This window comes from Mauremys reevesii, linkage group 24 (assembly GCF_016161935.1).
Source record: "Mauremys reevesii isolate NIE-2019 linkage group 24, ASM1616193v1, whole genome shotgun sequence".
In the NCBI taxonomy this organism is placed as follows: Eukaryota; Metazoa; Chordata; order Testudines; family Geoemydidae; genus Mauremys; species Mauremys reevesii.
In genome coordinates, this window is record NC_052646.1 from 12,152,469 (window position 1) to 12,172,099 (window position 19,631).

Consider the following 19,631-nt stretch of genomic DNA (forward strand, 5'->3'; position numbering starts at 1 on the left):
GGGCCAGAGGAGGGCTGAGAGGAGAGGAGACCCAGGCCTGCCTGTTTTATGACCCTGTTTACCTGGAGAGAAGACAATGGACAGAGGGGGCTTGGGGCTGGGGATATCGGAGGCCCAGCTGGGAAGCAGGGGGGCTCGGGGCTGGAGACGGGGAGCAGGCAGAGCCAACCTGGATGCAGGGGGACTGGGATATGCTGTGCTGAGGGAGGCCAGTCTTGAGGCCCTGAGAGTTTCCAGTGCTGTGTTCAACTCTCAATAAACCCTCCTGTTTTATGCTGGCTGAGAGTCACTCTGGTCTAGAGAACAGGGTTGCATCAACCCCTTCGGGGGGGTGAGGAGGCCTGGGGGGTCCAGAGCGCGTGGACTCTCTGAGGGGGCCCACGGTGAGAAACAGGTGTGCTAAGGCTCAGGGAGGTGCGGCTCCAGGAGGTGAAGGGGCCTGATCCCAAGAGGGAGTGGACCCCCGAGAAGGGCTGTCTCATTGAAAGGAGCACCCCACCACGGACCGCACGGGGCCATGAGTGGGCACCATCTGTGAGTCCATGACAACTGGGTTTATACTCCAGTGAGGGTGAAAGGCTGGGGAGCTGGGAAATTGGCTGTTGTCGTCCGTCTGTCCTTGACTGATTTAGGTAAAGCACTAAGGTAGCTCAATTGGGTGTGTGGCACAACCAGCTGTCAAGTAGGGTGATAACAAGGCCTGGAGAGGCTGGCTGAATCTCTGCAAAGCAGTGTGAGAGGCCTGCCCAGCTGGTGGGTTGGGGGCACAGTGATTCCCACAGTGCCCAGGCTGCACCCTGGGGGGTTGACAACCCATCACACCCATTCCCCACCCCCACCTCTATTCCTCTCCATGCCCCAAGCCCCACCCACCCCACCCCAGGAATCACACTGTGAGTGCAGGATGAAATCCAGTCTTTTTATTCCATGAACAGCCCCTACGGCACAGTGATGGGTGTGTCCTCAGGACCTGTCCAAGGGTCGGAGGAGGAGGGTCCAGGAGCCACTCAGCTGTATTCCCTGAAGAGCCCAGAGTGGCTGGGTTGGGGCGATGGGTCCCCTGGGCCAGGGGGACTGAGGGGGACATGACACTGGGGAGTGGGGTGGCATGGGGAGGATCGGGGGGATGGTTGGCAGGCACAGGAGATATGGCTGGATGGCATTGGGGGTTATGGCACTGGGGGGCTGGATGGCATGGAAGGGTGGCTGGAATGGGAGGATATGGCACTGGGGGATATTGCATGGGGGGGCTGGATGGCATGGCGGCAGCTGGTATCTCTGGTGTCAGTGCATGGAGGGGAGCGTGTAGAGTCTGCTGCACCCCTTGGAAGGCTGAGGCCTAGCAAATCCCTCAGATTTCAGCCTCCGCGCCCCCCCCTACTATGGGAGGAGCTGTCTGAGTGCCAGGGACCTGGAGGAATCCTAGCCCAGCCCTGCCTGCCGTCCCTTGGCCATTGGGAGGGGATGGAGGGTAGGGGACCCAGGGGAGTCTGCTCTGGGAGTCTGCGAAGCAGCCCCCTGGGGCAATGGGGTACATCCCATTTGTGAATGGAAACACGAGCTCCTTCAGGGAACGTGCCTGGGGTCCTGAAGGCAGCCATCGTGTATGCCTGGCTCAGTCTTGGGGTGGGGCCTCAGGACTCATGGGCAGCCATCTTGGACATTTCCCCCATCTCCACGGTGCCTTGGGTGTGGCCAAGTTGGGACCCATTGGGCAGCCATCTTGGAGGCATCCTCCATCCTCTCATGTGGCTGGGACCATGGGATCCCAGTATGCAGGCGTCCTGGACACCGGTTCGAGTCTGGCTCAGGCCTAGGAACCCACTGGGCAGCCAGCCTGGAGGCCTCACCCAAGTCCCTGAGAGGCTAATGCTTTGCGCTGGTAACCTGGGACCAGGCTGGAAGCTGTTTGGGGCTCTGATGCCCTTCCCTTCCTGTGTCCCACGTCAGGCCCCTGCTCCTCAGAACCAGAACGTGCTGGCAGTGAAGTAACCAAAATAACCTGAAGCGCGCGAAATGTGCAAACCAGAAAGCGCGAGTGCAGTGCCCAGAGGCGGGGGTGGGGGGCTGGAGCAGGCTGAGGCCAAGCTTTGCATTGCATGAGCAGTAGCCATGTTGCTTCCCCCATCATGCATTGTGGCAGGGGCAGCCTCGCTCACCATGAGGAGAAGGGATTTGTCTAAAAGAGCAAGGTGCCCACTGCCCATCCCCCGTGGGGCTGGAAGAGCAAGTGCTAGGATTCACAACAACATGCTTTGTTTGGAGCAACCCCAGGCGTGCAGGGTGTGTGGGGGAGCCAGCTGGGGGGCACTCTCTGGGGGGTGCCCCATCTCGAATCACTCCCCTTGTCCTTCATTCGTTCCTTGCTGTTACCTCAGGCCTGCAACAAACAATGTCACTCAAAACCAGGCCACCCTGACCACAGCCCCTGCAACCAAAGGAGAACCTCACTGCTGCTAGCAGTAGCGGGCTGTTATCCTCTCTGGGGTCCACCATGGGAGCAGGATGTGACGCTGTGTTACAACAAATTGTAGTTGAGATAGAGAAAGGAGTGGGGCCTAGTGGTTAGACCAGGAGCCAGGACTCCTGGGTGCTCTCCTGGCTCTGGGAGAGGAGTGGGGTCTGGTAGTTGCAGCAGGGGGGGGGCTGGGAGCCAGGACTCCTGGGTGCTCTCCTGGCTCTGGGAGAGGAGTGGGGTCTAGTAGTTGCAGCAGGGGGGGGCTGGGAGCCAGGACTCCTGGGTGCTCTCCTGGCTCTGGGAGAGGAGTGGGGTCTAGTGGTTGGAGCAGGGGGGCTGGGTTCTCTCCTGGCTCTGGCCCGCAGGACAGGGGCACAAAGCACAGCGCTATGGTGTGTGCAGGGAGCGCTTGTGTCCCCACCAAGAAAGGGAGGGGCCATGGGGCTGGCAGAGGCAGTCGGTGCTGGGGTGGCAGCGAGGTAGAATCTGATGCGAGGATGCACCAAATCCTGTGTGCCAGGGCGACCCCCGGGGCTCCCGCCCATCTGGGCTTACCCGCCACGCGAGGTCCCCCAGGCTTGCGGACGGCCTCCAAGGACTATTCCGCCACCTGCACCCCGGCACAATTCTCCTTGCTCTCTGACGTGATGGCCAGGTACTCGGAGCTGTGGAGAGACGGGGGTGAGGACAGCCTGCCACCCACTGCCTACTCTAGGGTTGCCAACTTTCTAATCGCACAAAACTGAACACCCTAGACCCGCCCCTTCCTGAGGCCATGCCCCTCACATTCCCCCTCCCTCCATGGCTCACTCTCCCCTACCCTCACTCACTTTCATTGGGCTGGGGCAGGGGGTTGGGGTGCAGGCGGGGATGAGGGCTATAGGCTGGGGATGAGGGCTTCAGGGTGCAGGAGGGGGTTGGGGTGCAGGGGGGATGAGGGCTCCATCTGGGGGTGCAGGCTCTGGGGTTGGGCCAGGGATGTTTGGAGTGTGTGTGTGGGGGGGCTTCAGGGTATTGGAGGGAGCTCTGGGCTGGGGCAGGGGGCTGGGGTACAGGGGGTTGAGGGCTCCATCGGGGGGTGCAGGAACTGGGGTGGAGCTGGGGATGAGGGGTTTGGGGTGTAGGAGGAGGCTCCAGGTTGTGGGGGCTCAGGGCTGGGGGTTGGGGTGTGGGCTTACCTCCTGTGGCTCCCAGTCAGCAGCGCAGCAGGGAGGCAAGGCAGGCTTCCTGCTTGTCCCGGCTTTGCGCTGTACCCCAGAAGCGGCCAGCAGGTCCAGTTTCTAGGCGGGGCGCGGCCAGGAGGCTCTGCGCGCTGCTCTGGCCCGCAGGCACTACCCCACAGCTCCCATTGGCCATGGTTCCCGGCCAAGGGGAGTGCAGAAACAATCTGGGGGTGGGGGCAGCGCGCGGAGCCCCGTGGCCTCCCCATCTAAGAGCTGGACCTGCTGGCTGCTTCCGGGGTGCAGCGTGGAGCCAGGACAGGTAGGGACTAGCCTGCCTTAGCCCTGCAGCACTGGACTTTTAACAGCCCAGTCGGCGATGCTGACCACAGCGCCAGGCAGGGCCGGCTCCAGGCATCAGCCCAGCAAGCAGCTGCTTGGGGAAGCCAGCAGTGAGGGATGAAGGACCAGCCGCTGAATTGCCGCTGAAGACTGAAGCGGTGGTGGTAGAGCTGCAGATTGTGATTGCATTTTTTTTTTCTTTTTGCTGCTTGGGGCGGCAAAAACCCTGGATCTGGCCCTGGCGCCAGAGTCCCTTTTCAACCGGGTGTTCCGGTCGAAAACTGGACACTTGTTCAACCTAGCACAGCCGGCCTGTCCCCAGGAACTCCCCACCTGGGTCCTGCCTACCCCAGTCCCCACCTGCTTCTCTGAGCCCCCCCAGCTCCCTGAACTCACGCATTCTCCTGTGCAGCTGCCTCCGTGGCTGCTGCAATCTTCTTGTAGCAATAAATCATCTCAGCCACCAGCCAGATGGTGAGCACCACGATGAGCACATACATCATGATCTCTGACACGATGGACGCCATGTCCCGGTTCGCTGCGGGAGGGGAGAGGGTGAGACCTCCCCCACTCCCCACAGCCCCTTCCTCTGCCCCAGCACCACTCCTTGCTGGAGAAGCCTGCTCAGCACCCAGCACCTCGCAGGCCTGGCAGGGCCCTGGCCTGGCAGGCAGCCCCATCTCAGCACCCCGTCCAGGAACTCGAGCTCTGTCTGCAATGGGACAGGTTCCCCCGGCTCCTGGGGGCTGCCCCAGACCCTCCCACCTCTGGCTGTCAGAAACTGACTTTTCTTGACACCGCCATGGCCGCCTGCCCAGTTCAGCCTCAATGTCCTTTAGCCCCTTAGCTCTTCCCTGCCCGGCCCCCGCCCCCGCTGAATTTTTGGGGTGCACATGGAGCCTCCCAGCATGCACTGGGAAGTAACCAAGCCCAGCTCTTCCTGCCCATCTTGGGAGCTTGGCCTGAGTGTCCCGCAGCCCCCTGCACCAGCCCAGGTTGGACTGAAGTGAGGATGGGTGTACAGCCCCACTCTGTGTGGCTCCACCCCTGGTGTGTACCTCCACCCCCATGGGTATGGCCCCTCCCTCCATATGTGTGGCCCTCTCCCCATGTGATTCAACCCCCCATGTACGTGCCTCCACATCTGTGTACATGGTGCCACCCCCATACCTGGTCTGTCCCACTTTCAGGGTGTGGGACCATGCCCCATGTGTGTAGCCCACCCCAGTGAGTGAGACCCCTCCCTCCACGTGGCTGCAGCCCACATGTGTATGGCCCCAGCCTTGTGTGTGGCCTTGCCCTGATGTCTCTGGTCCCGCCATCTGTAGGTAGCCCCTCCCCTATGTGTTGACCTGCCCCCATTACTGTGACTTCCCTGTACCTGTGGCTCTGCCCCATGTATGTGGCACTAGGGCGATCAGGGGTCCTGATTTTATTGGGATAGTCTCGATATCCAGGGCTTTGTCTTATATAGGAACTTCTTACCCCCCACCCTCTAGTCACCCTAGTGGCACCACCCTGTGTACATAGCTCCACCCCTGCCCATGGCCCCACCCCCTGCCTGCGGCCCCACCCACTCACCCTTGTCCACCACCTCGACATGGATGGTCTTGTTGATGACAATGTTGTAGACGTAGCCATCAAAGGTGAGGTTGCGGTCAACACGGCACAGGTACTCGCCCGCCTGCGCATAGGTCACGTTGGTCAGGAAGATGGACAGATCCTGCAGGTCCCGCGTGTTCTTGCTGCCGTTCCACACCACCAGATCCTGGAACCGCTCGTCCACCACCTCCAGCAGTGCGTCAGGGTCGTAACGCAGGATCTGGGGGGAAGGAAGTCAGACGGACGGCCATGCACTGCAGGGGACGCCTGTCCCAGAGCACAGCCCCATGGGGCTCGCCTGCCACAGATCACAGCCCCATGGGGATTGCCTGTCCCAGACCAGATCCCCATGGGATCACCTGCCACAGACCACAGCCCAACGGGAGATGCCTGTCCCAGACCAGGCCCCCATGGAAGACATCTGTCCCGGACCAGAATCCCATGGGGGACATCTGTTCCGGACCAGACCCCCACGGGGGATGCCTCTCATAGACCAGACCCCCACGGGGTTGCCTGCCACAGACCACAGACCCACGGGGGACAGCTGTCCCAGACCATAGACCCACCGGGGATGCCTGCCAGAGACCAGAACCCCATGGAGGGTAGCGGTGGTGTGCTGGGGACAGGACAGCAGCCTCAGCACCATGGGTGAGGTGAGGAGCTGGCGTGTTCGGGGCAGGCCAGGGGCTGTGGGTCTCTGGTGAGTCTCCATCTAACTTGTCTTCCCAGCCTCGCAGGGCTGCTAGGACTCCGGCATTTCACAGGTAATCACCATTTGGGGCTCCCCATGCTGGGGTCGGTTGAGCACCTGGTGGGGAACATCTCAGGGAGTGGGATTGTGGGGGGCTCTCTGGGGTTACCCTGCTGAGGGAGCTAGGAGAGTGGAAGCCAGGCTGAGACCCTCATGTCCGTGAGCAGCTAGTGGGGCCATCCCCATGGAGAGTGATCCCTCACGGCCCCACGGAGAGTGAACCCGCCCGGCCCCACAGCATCACAGGGAGTGACACCCCCCCCCATATTCAGTGAAGGGAGACATGAAGTAGGATAGATGTGGTATCTGTTTTTCATAGGAGGTTCTAATCTCCTGGGAAGAGGATGGGGTCTACTGGTTAGAGCCGGGGGGCTGGGAACAAGGTCTCCTGGGTTCTATCCTCAGTGCTGAGCGGGGAGTGAAGTCTAGGGGTTTGGGGGTGGGGAGGCGGAGCATAGTGAGCACCCAGCAGACAACTAGCCTTGTCTGCCTTCACCCAGCTCAGGGCAGCTGGTTAGTGACCTGGGCCTGTCTGGAACAGGCCAGTGCTGAGATGCAGCCACCTCTGGGGTGAGGCCCAGCCACTGTCTAACAACACATGGGGTTGGGCTGGGCAGTGAAGGAGGAGGCTGCGTGCAGGGGAAGCCACAGGGAGGAGAAGGGAAAGCCCTGGACAGGGACCTGATTCCCCCTCCTGTACCCCGTGCTTCCCCCAGTGCAGTCCAGCCCCCCCAGCCAGCCCTCGCGCACCCTGGTGAAGATCTCAGTGCCCTTCTCCCTGAAGTACCACTCCGTGTAGGCCTCGGCCGAGGTCTCGCTCCGCTTCTTGCAGGAAATGCAGAGGATCTTGAATGTCATCCCAAAAACAGCCTCAGTGTGGGAGTCCACCTCCACGCAGCCTGCCCAGCACGACGACACTGAGTGGGGAGGGTGTTGAAGGGTCACACACAGCCCCATCCAGGCCCCACAGGAGCACCCCAATCTGCATCCCCAGAACTGATCTGCACCCCCAGAACCACTCCAGCACTCCACATCTGCACCCCCTCATCACCTGATCTACACTTCTTCCACCAGCACCCCCAGATCTGCACATTCAGTACCCCCAGAACCACCCCCAGCATCCAGGCTCCCCCATATGATCCCCCTTCCCCTCCAATCAGTTCTTGAGGGGCTGCACTGGTCCTGCTCGCTTGGGGAGCTGCAGGTCACTCTCCCAGCTGGAGAGGTGGGGATCAAGGCAAGGACCTGGGAAAGCCACTGCTGGCTGGACAGAATCACACTTGCTCTGTGGGTGTCTGTCTGTCTGTGTCTGTGTGGCCCCCAGCATGCACCAGATTACCTTGGGGCAGTGCACCAGCAGAGCTGTGGCTGCGGGTTGGGAGTGAGGAGCACCAGCAGCAGCAGAGGTGAGGGTGGCGCTCAGGGCTGGGCTAGCAGGGGACTGCAGGTCAGGAGTGAGAAGCACCGGCAGAGATGCAGGGAAGCCCAGGACTGGGCTAGCAGGGGGTCGGGAGTGAGGGGGACCAGCAGAACTGGGTGGGGGTGGAGCACAAGGCTGGGCTAGCAGGGGGCTGCAGGTTGGGAGTGAGCAGCATCGGCAGAGATGGGGGGCCCAGGACTGAGCTATTTGTTCTGTTACTGCAGTTGGATTCTGATATCTAAACTTTCCTGGGTGGTTCCTGCTCTGGTCACTGGGTGTCACCCCAGGGCCTGTCAGGGATCAGCCCCTGCGAGGGCAGGTTGCCCCGTCTCTCTGAATCATGGCTCTGGGCACTCCATTTCCCCCCATCTGTCTCTGTCTATCTGTCTGCCTACTCCGTCGCCTCACCACTGGGCCTCAGGGACTGGCCATGTCTCTCCATGCCTCAGGGCTAGTTCAGTGGCTGTGTCCTGCTCCAGGCTTTCCCTGAGGGGAGGGAATCTGTCCTGGGGTGGGGGGGGCAGTGTGGAGAGGGCTCAGGGAATCCCCACTGGGACAGGCCCTGCGCCCCCTTCCCCCATGGCCCAGGAGCCCCCTCTCTGGGCAACCCTCAGACCCCATCTTCTGCCCCAGGTGTGCACTCACCAAGGATGAGACAGAGCAGGAGTGATGGGCCCAGCAGAGCCATGGTGGGGTCCCTGGGATCAGGGCCCCAGGCCAGCTGGGACAGCTCCTCAGTGGGGCTGGTACTGCGGGTCCCCCTCTGCCCCTGCCCGCTGGCTCCGTGCTCAGTGGACAGACGATCCCTGACAGGAATCTTCCAGGAGGGTATTTATAGCCAAGGGCTTGGCGCCCTGCACTGCCTGGCCTGCGTCTTGGAATGTCCTGGCCGGATGCTCCCAGCTGGTCCTGGCTGGCCCGTTCCCCCAGGCAGAGGCTAGCACAGCTGGGCTGCCCTTGCTGCCACGTGATGCCCCAGGTGGGTCCAGGACCCAGCACTGCTAGGATAGGGGCACCCCCACAGCCCAGGGCAGACAATAGGGATGGCTGGAGGAGCCATAAACAGGGGAGCAGGGGGAGCTGTCAGCAGACCTGGGTCCCTCGTCCTCCACAGCGACCCCGTCCGGACACAGCTCTCCTGGCCCACAGAGCAGAGTCCACAGCTCAGCTGCTGCCACCTGGATCCTGGCAGCCCATGAAATGAGTCAGGCTCATGAGGGACACGCTTGCTCTGCGTGGGACTGGTGCTGTCAGGACTGGATGCCTGGAGCCCTGGGGAGGTGGGGGGTGTCACCACGGTCCCAGCTCGTTGCGTCTCAGTGTCACTGCAGAGCTGCAAACTGGCCACTCAACAAATCCCCATTTGCTGCCCACACCCAGCCAGCTGCCCAATAGTGATCAGGGCATGGTGCCCTGCCAGTGCCTCCCTTGAGGGGAAGAGTTGCACTCACTTTGGGGATGCCCCAGGGATGACTTTGACACTCGCCACTAGACTTGGAGGTAGTGCTGGAGCCTATGTCCAGTAGGGACGATGTAATGAAGCCGGGTCCCAGTTTGGAGGGGGCGATGGAGCTGGTGCCTGGTCCGGTAAGGCGGGTGTGATGCAGCTGGTGCCTGGTCTGGTCGGGAGGGGGCAATGGAGCCAGTGCCTGGTTGGGTTGGGAGGGGGTGATGCAGCCGGTGCCCGGTCGGGTCGGGAGGTGGTGATACAGCCAGTGCCCGGTCGGGTCGGGACAGGGCGATGCAGCCGGTGCCCGGTCGGGTCGGGAGGGGGCGATGCAGCTGGTGCCCGGTCGGGTCGGGAGGGGGCGATGCAGCCGGTGCCCTGTCCGGTCGGGAGGTGGTGATACAGCCGGTGCCCGGTCGGGTCGGGAGAGGGCGATGCAGCCGGTGCCCGGTCGGGTCGGGAGGGGGCGATGCAGCCGGTGCCCGGTCGGGTCGGGAGGGGGCGATGCAGCCGGTGCCCGGTCGGGTCGGGAGGGGGCGATGCAGTCGGTGCCCGGTCGGGTCGGGAGGGGGCGATGCAGTCGGTGCCCGGTCGGGTCGGGAGGGGGCGATGCAGCCGGTGCCCGGTCGGGTCGGGAGGGGGCGATGCAGCCGGTGCCCGGTCGGGTCGGGAGGGGGCGATGCAGCCGGTGCCCGGTCGGGTCGGGAGGGGGCGATGCAGCCGGTGCCCGGTCGGGTCGGGAGAGGGCGATGCAGCCGGTGCCCGGTCGGGTCGGGAGGGGGCGATGCAGCCGGTGCCCGGTCGGGTCGGGAGGGGGCGATGCAGCCGGGGCCAGGTGCGGAAGGCGCGGGGGCCCTGCGGCTCGGCCCCTATCCGGCGCACTGCAGAGGAGCCGGCTGGCTGCGGCGAGCAGCTGCGAATGAATCAAAGCGCCGGGCGCAGAGGGCGGGCGGGGACTTGATGCATTGCAGCAGGCGCCGGCGGCAGGCCGGGGAGCATGGGGCTAGGGGCGGGACGCAGCGGCCGATCCCCGCCCACCCGGGACACACACAGGGACGGGGCGCGCCAGCGGCAGCACTGGGGGCAGGGGCCAGAGCCGCGGACAGAGAGAGAGTCAGGGGGACGGATCCTGAGATCCCAGCTGTGCTGGTGCCCCTCACTCCTGACCTGCAGCCCCCAGCTAGCCCAGTCCTGCTCTGCCGGTGCCTCTCACTCTCCACGTGCAACCCCCCCGCTATCCAGCCCTGGATTCCCTACCCTCCCAGTTCTGCTGGTGTCAGTCACTCCCAACCCACAGCCCCCTGTTAGCCCAGCCCCAGGGTTCCCCCCCTAACTCTGCCTGTGCCCCTCCTTCCTGACCCGCAGCCTCCTGCTAGCGCACCCCCAGGTTCCCCACCCCCAGCTTTGCCAGTGTCCCTCACTGCTGGTCCGGAGCCCCTGCTAGCCAAGCCCTGGGCTCTGCTGTGGGTGGCCACTCTGCTCTTTGGAGTGGGTGAGCCAGAGCAGGAGGAAGCTTCTGTGTTGCTGGCACTGTCTGGCTCCCCCCCTTCCCCCCCTCAGTGTACCTGCCTCCATTTGTAGAGCTAATGTCAGGTGTGCAGGGATCCAACCGCTCCCGTTTCTCCCTCCCCTCCCAGTAGGGTGACCAGATGTCCTGATTTTATAGACAGTCCCGATATTTGGGACTTTTTTTCCTATATAGGCGCCTATTACTCCCCACCCCCATCCTGATTTTTCACACTTGCTATCTGGTCACCCTACCTCCCAGGCCCCCTGCCTAGTGGGGCCGGCTCCCTGTGCACTCAGCTCCCTCCCTCTCACCCTCCAAAGGTAGCAGTGCCTCAGGGGATGGGGCCTTTCCCCTCTAGGTGGCGCTGTCCCTGATCCGGCCCCAGGGCAAGGGGTTGACTGACTCGGGAGTGGGACTGGCCGAGCAGGGGTTGGAGGGAACATCCCATAAGGGATGGAAGGAGGGCTGTCTACACTGGCAAGTGCAAAACAAAACTTTTGTCATTGAGGTGTTAACACCCCCCCCCCCAAAAAAAAGACAAAAGTTTTGCCCACAAAGTTTGATGTCGGCAGGAGAGCTGGCAAACAGCAGCGACACTGCACAACTTTTAGCGGCACGGCTGTAGGGGCACAGGTCGCTAAAAGCAAGGTCTCAGGGGGGGTGAGGCCTCCGCTGGAGTAGTGGGTCTAGTTTTGGTCACCAATGTCTAGAAAGGACGTAGAGAAACTGGAAATGATCTGGAGGTGAGTGACAAAGATGATCAAAGGGATGGAATGCAAACCATCTGAGCAAAGGCTGCAGGAATTGGAGAGGTTGTTTGGAAAAGAGGAGATTAAGGGGCACATGATAGCAGTCTTCAGGTATTTGAAAGGCTGCCATAAAAATGATGAAGAAAAGTTGCTCTCTCTTGCCATGGAGGGCAGGACAAGAGGCAACAGGTTCAAATTACAGCAGAGCAGATTTCGATTAAATCTCAGGAGAAACTTCCTAATGGTAAGAACTGTAGGACAATGGACCAGACACCTAGGGAGGTTGTGGAATCTCCTTCACTGAAGGTTTTCGAAAGGAGGTTGGAGCCATTTGTCTGAGATGGTTTAGCCACATCAAATCCTGCACTTTGGCGGGGACTGGACCAGACCCCTGTGGTCCCTTCTAACCTGATGGGTCTGGGATTCTAAGGGCGCCACTTGTCTTTGCCCAGCTGCCTCTGGGCTCGGGGAGCGATAGCCCCAGCTGCGGGCTGAGGCTGGGTGTGTGAGGTAGGCTCAGCACACCCCACTCAGCCCATCACAGGGGCTCAGTGGGGCTGCAGCCCAGTGATGAGGCTGGGGGACAAGTCTGGGGCATGGGGGAGGGGCCCTGCCACAGGAGAGTCTGGGTCACTGTCACCACTGTCCCCCAGTATTTTACAGCCCAACACTTCACCATACTGCCCCTAAGCACAGCCCCTGCACTGCCCCGTCCCATGTCGCCCCCAGCCCCTGCACTGCCCCGTCCCATGTCGCCCCCAGCCCTGCACTGCCCCATCCCATGTTGCCCCAGCCCCTGCACTGCCCCGTCCCATGCCGCCCCCAGCCCCTGCACTGCCCCGTCCCATGCCGCCCCCCCCCCTGCACTGCCCCATCCCCTGTTGCCCCCAGCCCCTGCACTGCCCTGTCCCATGTCGCCCCCAGCCCCTGCACTGCCCCGTCCCATGCCCCCCCAAGCCCTGCACTGCCCCATTCCATGTCACCCCAGCCCCTGCACTGCCCCGTCCCATGTCGCCCCCAGCCCCTGCACTGCCCCGTCCCATGCCGCCCCCAGCCCCTGCACTGCCCCATTCCATGTCGCCCCCAGCCCCTGCACTGCCCCATTCCATGCCACCCCAAGCCCTGCACTGCCCCATTCCATGTCGCCCCCAGCCCCAGCACAGCCCCATTCCATGTCCCCCAGCCCTGCACTGCCCCATTCCATGCCCCCAGCCCCTGCACTGCCCCATTCCATGTCGCCCCCAGCCCCTGCACTGCCCCGTCCCATGCCGCCTCAAGCCCTGCACTGCCCCGTCCCATGTCGCCCCAGCCCCTGCACTGCCCGTCCCATGCCGCCCCAGCCCCTGCACTGCCCCATTCCATGCCGCCCCAAGCCCTGCACCGCCCCGTTCCATGTCGCCCCCAGCCCTGCACTGCCCCATTCCATGCCACCCCAAGCCCTGCACTGCCCCATTCCATGTCGCCCCCAGCCCCTGCACTGCCCCGTCCCATGCCGCCCCCAGCCCTGCACTGCCCCATTCCATGTCGCCCCAGCCCCTGCACTGCCCGTCCCATGCCGCCTCAAGCCCTGCACTGCCCGTCCCATGTCGCCCCAGCCCTGCACTGCCCGTTCCATACGCCCCAGCCCTGCACTGCCCCGTTCCATGTCGCCCCCAGCCCTGCACTGCCCCATTCCATGCCACCCCAAGCCCTGCACTGCCCCGTCCCATGTCGCCCCCAGCCCCTGCACTGCCCCGTCCCAAGCCGCCCCCAGCCCCTGCACTGCCCCATTCCATGCCACCCCAAGCCCTGCACTGCCCCGTCCCATGTCGCCCCCAGCCCCTGCACTGTCCCGTCCCATGTCGCCCCCAGCCCCTGCACTGCCCCGTCCCATGCCACCCCAAGCCCTGCACTGCCCCGTCCCATGCCGCCCCCAGCCCCTGCACTGCCCCGTCCCATGCCGCCCCCAGCCCCTGCACTGCCCCGTCCCATGCCGTCCCCAGCCCCTGCACTGCCCCGTCCCATGTCGCCCCAAGCCCTGCACTGCCCCGTCCCATGCCGCCCCAGCCCTGCACTGCCCTGCACTGCCCGCCCCAGCCCTGCACTGCCCCATTCCATGCCGCCCCAAGCCCTGCACTGCCCCATTCCATGTCGCCCCAGCCCCTGCACTGCCGCCCCAGCCCTGCACTGCCCATGTCGCCCCAGCCCTGCACTGCCCCATTCCATGCCACCCAAGCCCTGCACTGCCCGTCCCATGTCGCCCCAGCCCCTGCACTGCCCGTCCCATGCCGCCCCAGCCCTGCACTGCCCCATTCCATGCCACCCCAAGCCCTGCACTGCCCGTCCATGTCGCCCCAGCCCCTGCACTGTCCCGTCCCATGTCGCCCCAGCCCCTGCACTGCCCCGTCCCATGCCACCCCAAGCCCTGCACTGCCCCGTCCCATGCCGCCCAGCCCCTGCACTGCCCGTCCGCCCCAGCCCCTGCACTGCCCGTCCCAAGCCCTGCACTGCCCGTTCCATGTCGCCCCAGCCCCTGCACTGCCCGTCCCATGCCGCCCCAGCCCTGCACTGCCCGCCGCCCCAGCCCTGCACTGCCCGTCCCATGCCGCCCCCAGCCCCTGCACTGCCCCGTCCCATGTCGCCCCAGCCCTGCACTGCCCGTCCCATGCCGCCCCAGCCCCTGCACTGCCCCGCCCCGCCCCAGCCCCTGCACTGCCCGTCCCATACGCCCCAGCCCTGCACTGCCCGTCCCATACGCCCCAGCCCCTGCACTGCCCGTCCCATGCCGCCCCAGCCCTGCACTGCCCGCCCCAGCCCTGCACTGCCCGTCCCATGCCGCCCCAGCCCTGCACTGCCCCGTCCCATGTCGCCCCAAGCCCTGCACTGCCCCGTCCCATGTCGCCCCAGCCCCTGCACTGCCCGTCCCATGCCGCCCCAGCCCCTGCACTGCCCGTCCCATGTCGCTTCAAGCCCTGCACTGCCCCCATGTCGCCCCAGCCCCTGCACTGCCCTGTCCCATGCCCCCAGCCCTGCACTGCCCCGTCCCATGCCGCCCCCAGCCCCTGCACTGCCCCGTCCCATGTCGCCCCAAGCCCTGCACTGCCCCGTGCCATGTCGCCCCCAGCCCCTGCACTGCCCCGTCCCATGCCGCCCCCAGCCCTGCACTGCCCCGTCCCATGCCGCCCCCAGCCCCTGCACTGCCCCGTCCCATACGCCCCAGCCCCTGCACTGCCCGTCCCATGCCGCCCCAGCCCTGCACTGCCCGTCCCATGTCGCCCCAGCCCTGCACTGCCCCGTCCCATGCCGCCCCAGCCCCTGCACTGCCCGTCCCATGTCGCCCCAGCCCTGCACTGCCCCGTCCCATGCCCCCAGCCCTGCACTGCCCGTCCCATGTCGCCCCAGCCCTGCACTGCCCGTCCCTCGCCCCAGCCCCTGCACTGCCCGTCCCATGCCGCCCCAGCCCCTGCACTGCCCGTCCATGCCGTCCCAGCCCCTGCACTGCCCGTCCCATGTCGCCCAAGCCCTGCACTGCCCGTTCCATGTCGCCCCAGCCCCTGCACTGCCCGTCCCATGCGCCCCAGCCCTGCACTGCCCCATTCCATGTCGCCCCAGCCCTGCACTGCCCGTCCCATGCCGCCCCAGCCCTGCACTGCCCGTCCCATGTCGCCCCAGCCCTGCACTGCCCGTCCAGCCCTGCACTGCCCGTCCCAGGCCGCCCCAAGCCCTGCACTGCCCCGTCCCATGCCGCCCCCAGCCCCTGCACTGCCCCGTCCCATGCCGCCCCCAGCCCCGGCACTGCCCCGTCCCATGTCGCCCCCAGCCCCTGCACTGCCCTGTCCCATGTCGCCCCCAGCCCTGCACTGCCCCCAGCCCTGTAGTCTTTCCCCAGCACCCTGAGGATCATGCTGTGCTGCCCCCTGCAGGTGCCGCCTGGCCAAAGCAGCTCACTCTCGCAATAGCTGAAGGCAGCCTTGGCCCAGGAAGTGCAGGTTACAGAAGCGGATGGGTGGGATTCCAGCTGCAGGCTCCAGCCACCTTGACACACATGGGTTAGTTTCATCCTTAACCTTCAAGTATCAGAGTGGTAGCCAGGTTAGTCTGGATCTGTAAAAAGCAACATGCGTCTGACAAAGTGGGTTATTCACCCACGAAAGCTCATGCTCCAATACTTCTGTTAGTCTATAAGGTGCCACAGGACTCTTCATCCTTAACCTTGAGTCACCCCAGAGCCCAACCAGAGCTCAGGCACCCCCAGTGTGTGCATGCTGGGAGTAAGGGGCACCAGCAGGTGGTACGGGGGGGGGGCACATTGTTGCGTCAGGAGTGAGGGGCCCTGGCAGATCTTATGGGGTAGCCCATAAGAGAGAGAGCAGGGACTGTGTGTCAGGAGCTGAGGGCTAGGCTAGCAGGGGCTATGGGTCAGGAGTGAGGGGCACCACAGGGGAGGGTGGGGAGCCAAGTGCTGTGGGGCAGGAGTGAGGGGCCCCAGCAGATCTTGTGGGGGAGTCCAGGGCTGGATTGGCAGGGGGCTGTAGGTCGGGAGTGAGGGGCATAGCAGGGCTGGGTGGGGAGCCCAGGTCTGGGATAGCAGGGGGCTGTGGGTCAGGAGTGAAGGGCATTGCAGGGCTGGGTTGGCAGGGGATGAGAGTCAGGAGTGAGGGACACTAGCAGGGCTGTGGGTGAGGATTGGGCCCATGGCCAATGTCTAAGGACCGCGAGGGGGGGGTGTCTCTGCTTGCAGCTAGGTTAGGCCAGGTGCTGTGTCCTTGGGTGGGCTGCAGGAAGCTGCTGGGCCCATCTCTGTCCCCTGGCAGCTGGGGTGGAAGCACTGGCTGGGGGTGCTGGGCAGAGCAGGGCATGGACACAGGGTCAGAAGCACTGGCTAGGGGGGACGGAGGGGAGCACTGGCTGTGGGGGCCCTGAGCAGAGCCGGGATGCAGGGGGTTGATTGGGGGCAGGCGCAGTGGCTGTGGGGCAGAGGGGGCGCGCTGGACAGAGCAGGGTGTGGACGCACTGGCTGGGGGGACTGGAGGGGTGCGCTGATGGGGGAGTGGGAGGAGTGTTGTCTGAGGTGGGGGCCCTGGGCAGAGCTGGGATGCAGGGGGTTGATGGGGGCAGGAGCAGTGGCTGGGGAGCAGGGGGGAGTGCTGGCTGGGGGGGCCCTGCTCAGAGCAGGTATGCGGGGGGTTAATAAGGGCAGGAGCAGTAGTTGGGGAGCAGGAGAGAGCAGCAAGAGCATTGGCGGGGCACAGAGTGGTAGGGGGTTGATGGGGACAGAGGCAGGAGTGCTGGCTGGGGTCGGGGGAGCACTGGCTGGGGGGCAGCGGAGGGAGGGATGGGAGCCTTGGCAGGCTCTGGCCGTGGGGACCAGGTGGCGTGAGGCAGGGATGCGGGGGTTGATGGGGCACGGGTGCTGGCTGGGTGTAACAGGGGGAGGGGCAGGGGCATTGGTGAGGGGGCTGTGGGGGGAGGCGCTGGAAGAGTTGAGCAGGGACACTGGTGGGGGGGGTCTCTCCCTTGTGGTCCCGTCACCCCCAGACAGACACACACAGACTCACCCTGGGTGGTGCTATCCCAGCCACGCTTTTTAATCAGCTAATAAATAGTGGGTGGGGGCGAGCCCCATAACACTGAGGATGAGGAGGGAGCAGACGGTGTGCAGGCTGGCTGGGGGGCTCACACACACCCCCAGCCCCTTCCAGGCCAGGAGACAATGACCCAGTGCCTGGTGGGCACCGAGCCCTCCAGGAATTGAGTGTTTGGGGAAGGAGGCAGAGTCATGGGCAGTGCCCCCTGCACCGCATGGAGCCTGCCCCAAGGGTGCCCCTGCTCCAGTGCAGAGGACCCAGGAGTCCTAGCCCCAAGGTAAGGGGGCGGGGTACTGCCCTGGCCACGCCCCATAGTAACATCATGCAGCTAGACCATTTAGAAAGTCAATTCCTAGCCCAGACTGGATGGGTTCCCCCAGGCACGACAGGCCCCCAGGCAGCAGACATGGTGGGCTGTACCCAGCTGGCAGCCGCAGTCCAGCCACCGTTGTCCTGGGTTGCAGGCAGTGGGCGGATCGCGGGGGGCAGAGCCAGCCCCCAGGGGATCCTCCATGTGTCCCACGGTGTGGCCTCCACCTAGCTGTCACCACGGAGACCTGCTCCGCTGGGGGGTGGCAGGAGAGCAGGGCAGCCCAAGCCGGTGCTGACACCAGCCAATGGCCAGATGCTGCTGACCCAGCAGGAGAAGCAGACCCTGGGAAGTGTCCAGGCGGCGCTGATCCGGCCGAGGGAGCCCGCCAAAGGAGAGCATCCAGGCAGCGCTGACCTGGCCAAGGGAGCCGGCCGAAGAGGGGCGTCCAGGCAGTTCTGACCCGGCCGAGGGAGCCAGCTGAAGGGGGGCATCCAGGCGGTCCTGACCTGGCCGAGGGAGCCAGCCGAAGGGGGTGTCCAGGCAGTTCTGACCCGGCCGAGGGAGCCAGCTGAAGGGGGGCATCCAGGCGGTCCTGACCTGGCCGAGGGAGCCAGCCGAAGGGGGTGTCCAGGCAGTGTTGACCCGGCCAAGGGCGCCAACTGAACAGGGGCATCCAGGTGGCGTTGACCCGTGGAGGGAACTGGACGATGAGGGGCGTCCGGGCGACGCTGACCTGGCCGAGGGAGCCAGCTGAACGGGGGCGTCCAGGCAATGCTGACCTGTCCGACAAGGGGTGTCCAGGCGGCGCTGACCTGGTCAAGGGAGCTGGCTGAACGACACTGACCCGGCTGAGGGAGCTGGCCCACAGGGGGTGTCCGGGCGGCGCTGACCTAGCTGCAGTCTCAGATCCAGCTCAGTCTCCCGTGGCCCCTGGTGGCCAGTGCAGCTTCAGGAAATGGCATCAGCCTGGCCTGGCTCCGGGGGTGGTTCTGCCATCATGATGCCCTGGTGCAGCTTCTCCAGGGAGACCTTCATCTGGGGGGGGGGCAGGAGAGGTACCAGTTATTCCTGAATGGCCGACAGCTCATGAGGAGGGCTTCAGCCTTCTAGTCCTGGCTCCCAGCCCACCCCTCCCCGCATCTAGACTACACTCCCCTCAAAGCAGGGAGAGAACCCAGGAGTCCTGGTGCCCAGACCCCCAAACACACTAACCCCACTCCCCTTCCAGAGCTGAGGAGAGAACCCAGGAGTCCTGGTGCCCAGCCCCTCTACTCTAACCAGTAGATGACACTTTCCCCAGTGACTCCTCTTTCCTCGGGCTCCTGGATCACCAGATGGGCTGGGCTCCCACTAGGGTCCTGCTGCCAGGCAGGGGGTGCTCCAAGCAGCTGTGGATGCAGGACTCGGGCTGGGTGACTGCGCATTAGCCCTGCTGTCCCCAGGGCTGAAGAGCAGGCAGGGGGAGTCAGGCCCAGGGGGGCTGCACGAGCAGAGCTGCAGGCCCCCCTGGGCAGGGACCCAAAGAGCTGAGCAAGCGTGGCCCGGCCCCGCAGCATCACCTCATCCAGCAGCTCCACAGAGGCCTCCAGGATCTGCCTCCACTTCTGCACCTCGGCACCATGGAAACGCCGCTGCAGCTCCAGGACCTCGGCCCACTCGCCTGCTGTCCGGGGCAGCTTCCTGGGGGGCAGGAGGTCACCGCCAGCTGAGATGGGGGTCACCCCATCTACCCCAAATGCCAGCTGCTGGGACCCCTCCCCTGGCACCTCGACCTCACCTCAACCCCTCTTGCACTCCCCCTGCTGCCCCCTCCCTTGCCACTGGGATTTCCCCCATCACCCTGGCCTGTGTTCCCCACACTACCCCCCTCCCCCACTGCCAGAAATCTCCCCATTCCCCTCCCAGGCAGCCCCCCGCCGGGATCACTCACCCTCGGGCCAGTGCGGAGGCCTGCCAGGCCTGGAAGGCGCGGGCCGTGTGCTCCAGCGCCCACAGCCGGTATAACAGCATCACGTTGAGAACCACTAGGACCAGCAGGCTGAGGGGAAAGGAAGGATGAGGGGCTGGCAGAGCCCCGCCACAGGCCTGATGCTGGTAAGGGTCACCCAGTGTCCCTAGAACACAGCCCTGTGTACATGGGCCAGAACCCAGGCATCCTGGTTCCCAGCCCCCTGCTCTAACTGCTACAACCCACTCCCTCCCAGAGCCAGGGAGAGAACCCAGGAGTTCTGGCCCAGCCCCCCAGTTACATGCATGGCTGTCTCAGGCCCCATCTCCCTGCCCAGAACATGCTCAAGGCAGGCTGTCAGATT

At 64.6% G+C, this 19,631-nt stretch overlaps 2 protein-coding genes across 8 annotated transcripts in view; both read right to left on the bottom strand.

The window, feature by feature from the left end:
* Positions 1-931: 931 nt before the first annotated feature.
* SCN1B (sodium voltage-gated channel beta subunit 1) lies at positions 932-8,794 on the bottom strand. The gene is made up of 6 exons (XM_039512110.1): positions 8,379-8,794; positions 7,064-7,230; positions 5,542-5,782; positions 4,357-4,498; positions 3,014-3,123; positions 932-2,380 (listed from the first exon to the last, which is right to left on the bottom strand). Exons 1-5 carry the CDS (start codon positions 8,419-8,421, stop codon positions 3,057-3,059), a joined length of 660 nt encoding a protein of 219 aa, XP_039368044.1. The 5' UTR covers positions 8,422-8,794; the 3' UTR covers positions 932-2,380; positions 3,014-3,056.
* An 8,190-nt stretch (positions 8,795-16,984) lies between these two features.
* The window catches only part of GRAMD1A (GRAM domain containing 1A), a 29,152-nt gene continuing 26,505 nt past the window's right edge, over positions 16,985-19,631 (bottom strand). For 6 of the 7 annotated variants that reach the window (XM_039513372.1, XM_039513371.1, XM_039513376.1 and 3 more), the window contains 3 exons: positions 19,250-19,357; positions 18,879-18,999; positions 16,985-18,354 (listed from right to left, as the gene is read on the bottom strand). In XM_039513372.1, coding sequence (XP_039369306.1) covers positions 18,268-18,354; positions 18,879-18,999; positions 19,250-19,357 — 316 coding nt within the window. In that variant the 3' untranslated portion in view covers positions 16,985-18,267. The remainder of the gene's footprint in view (positions 18,355-18,878; positions 19,000-19,249; positions 19,358-19,631) is intronic. The other variant, XM_039513374.1, reaches the window with a different exon arrangement.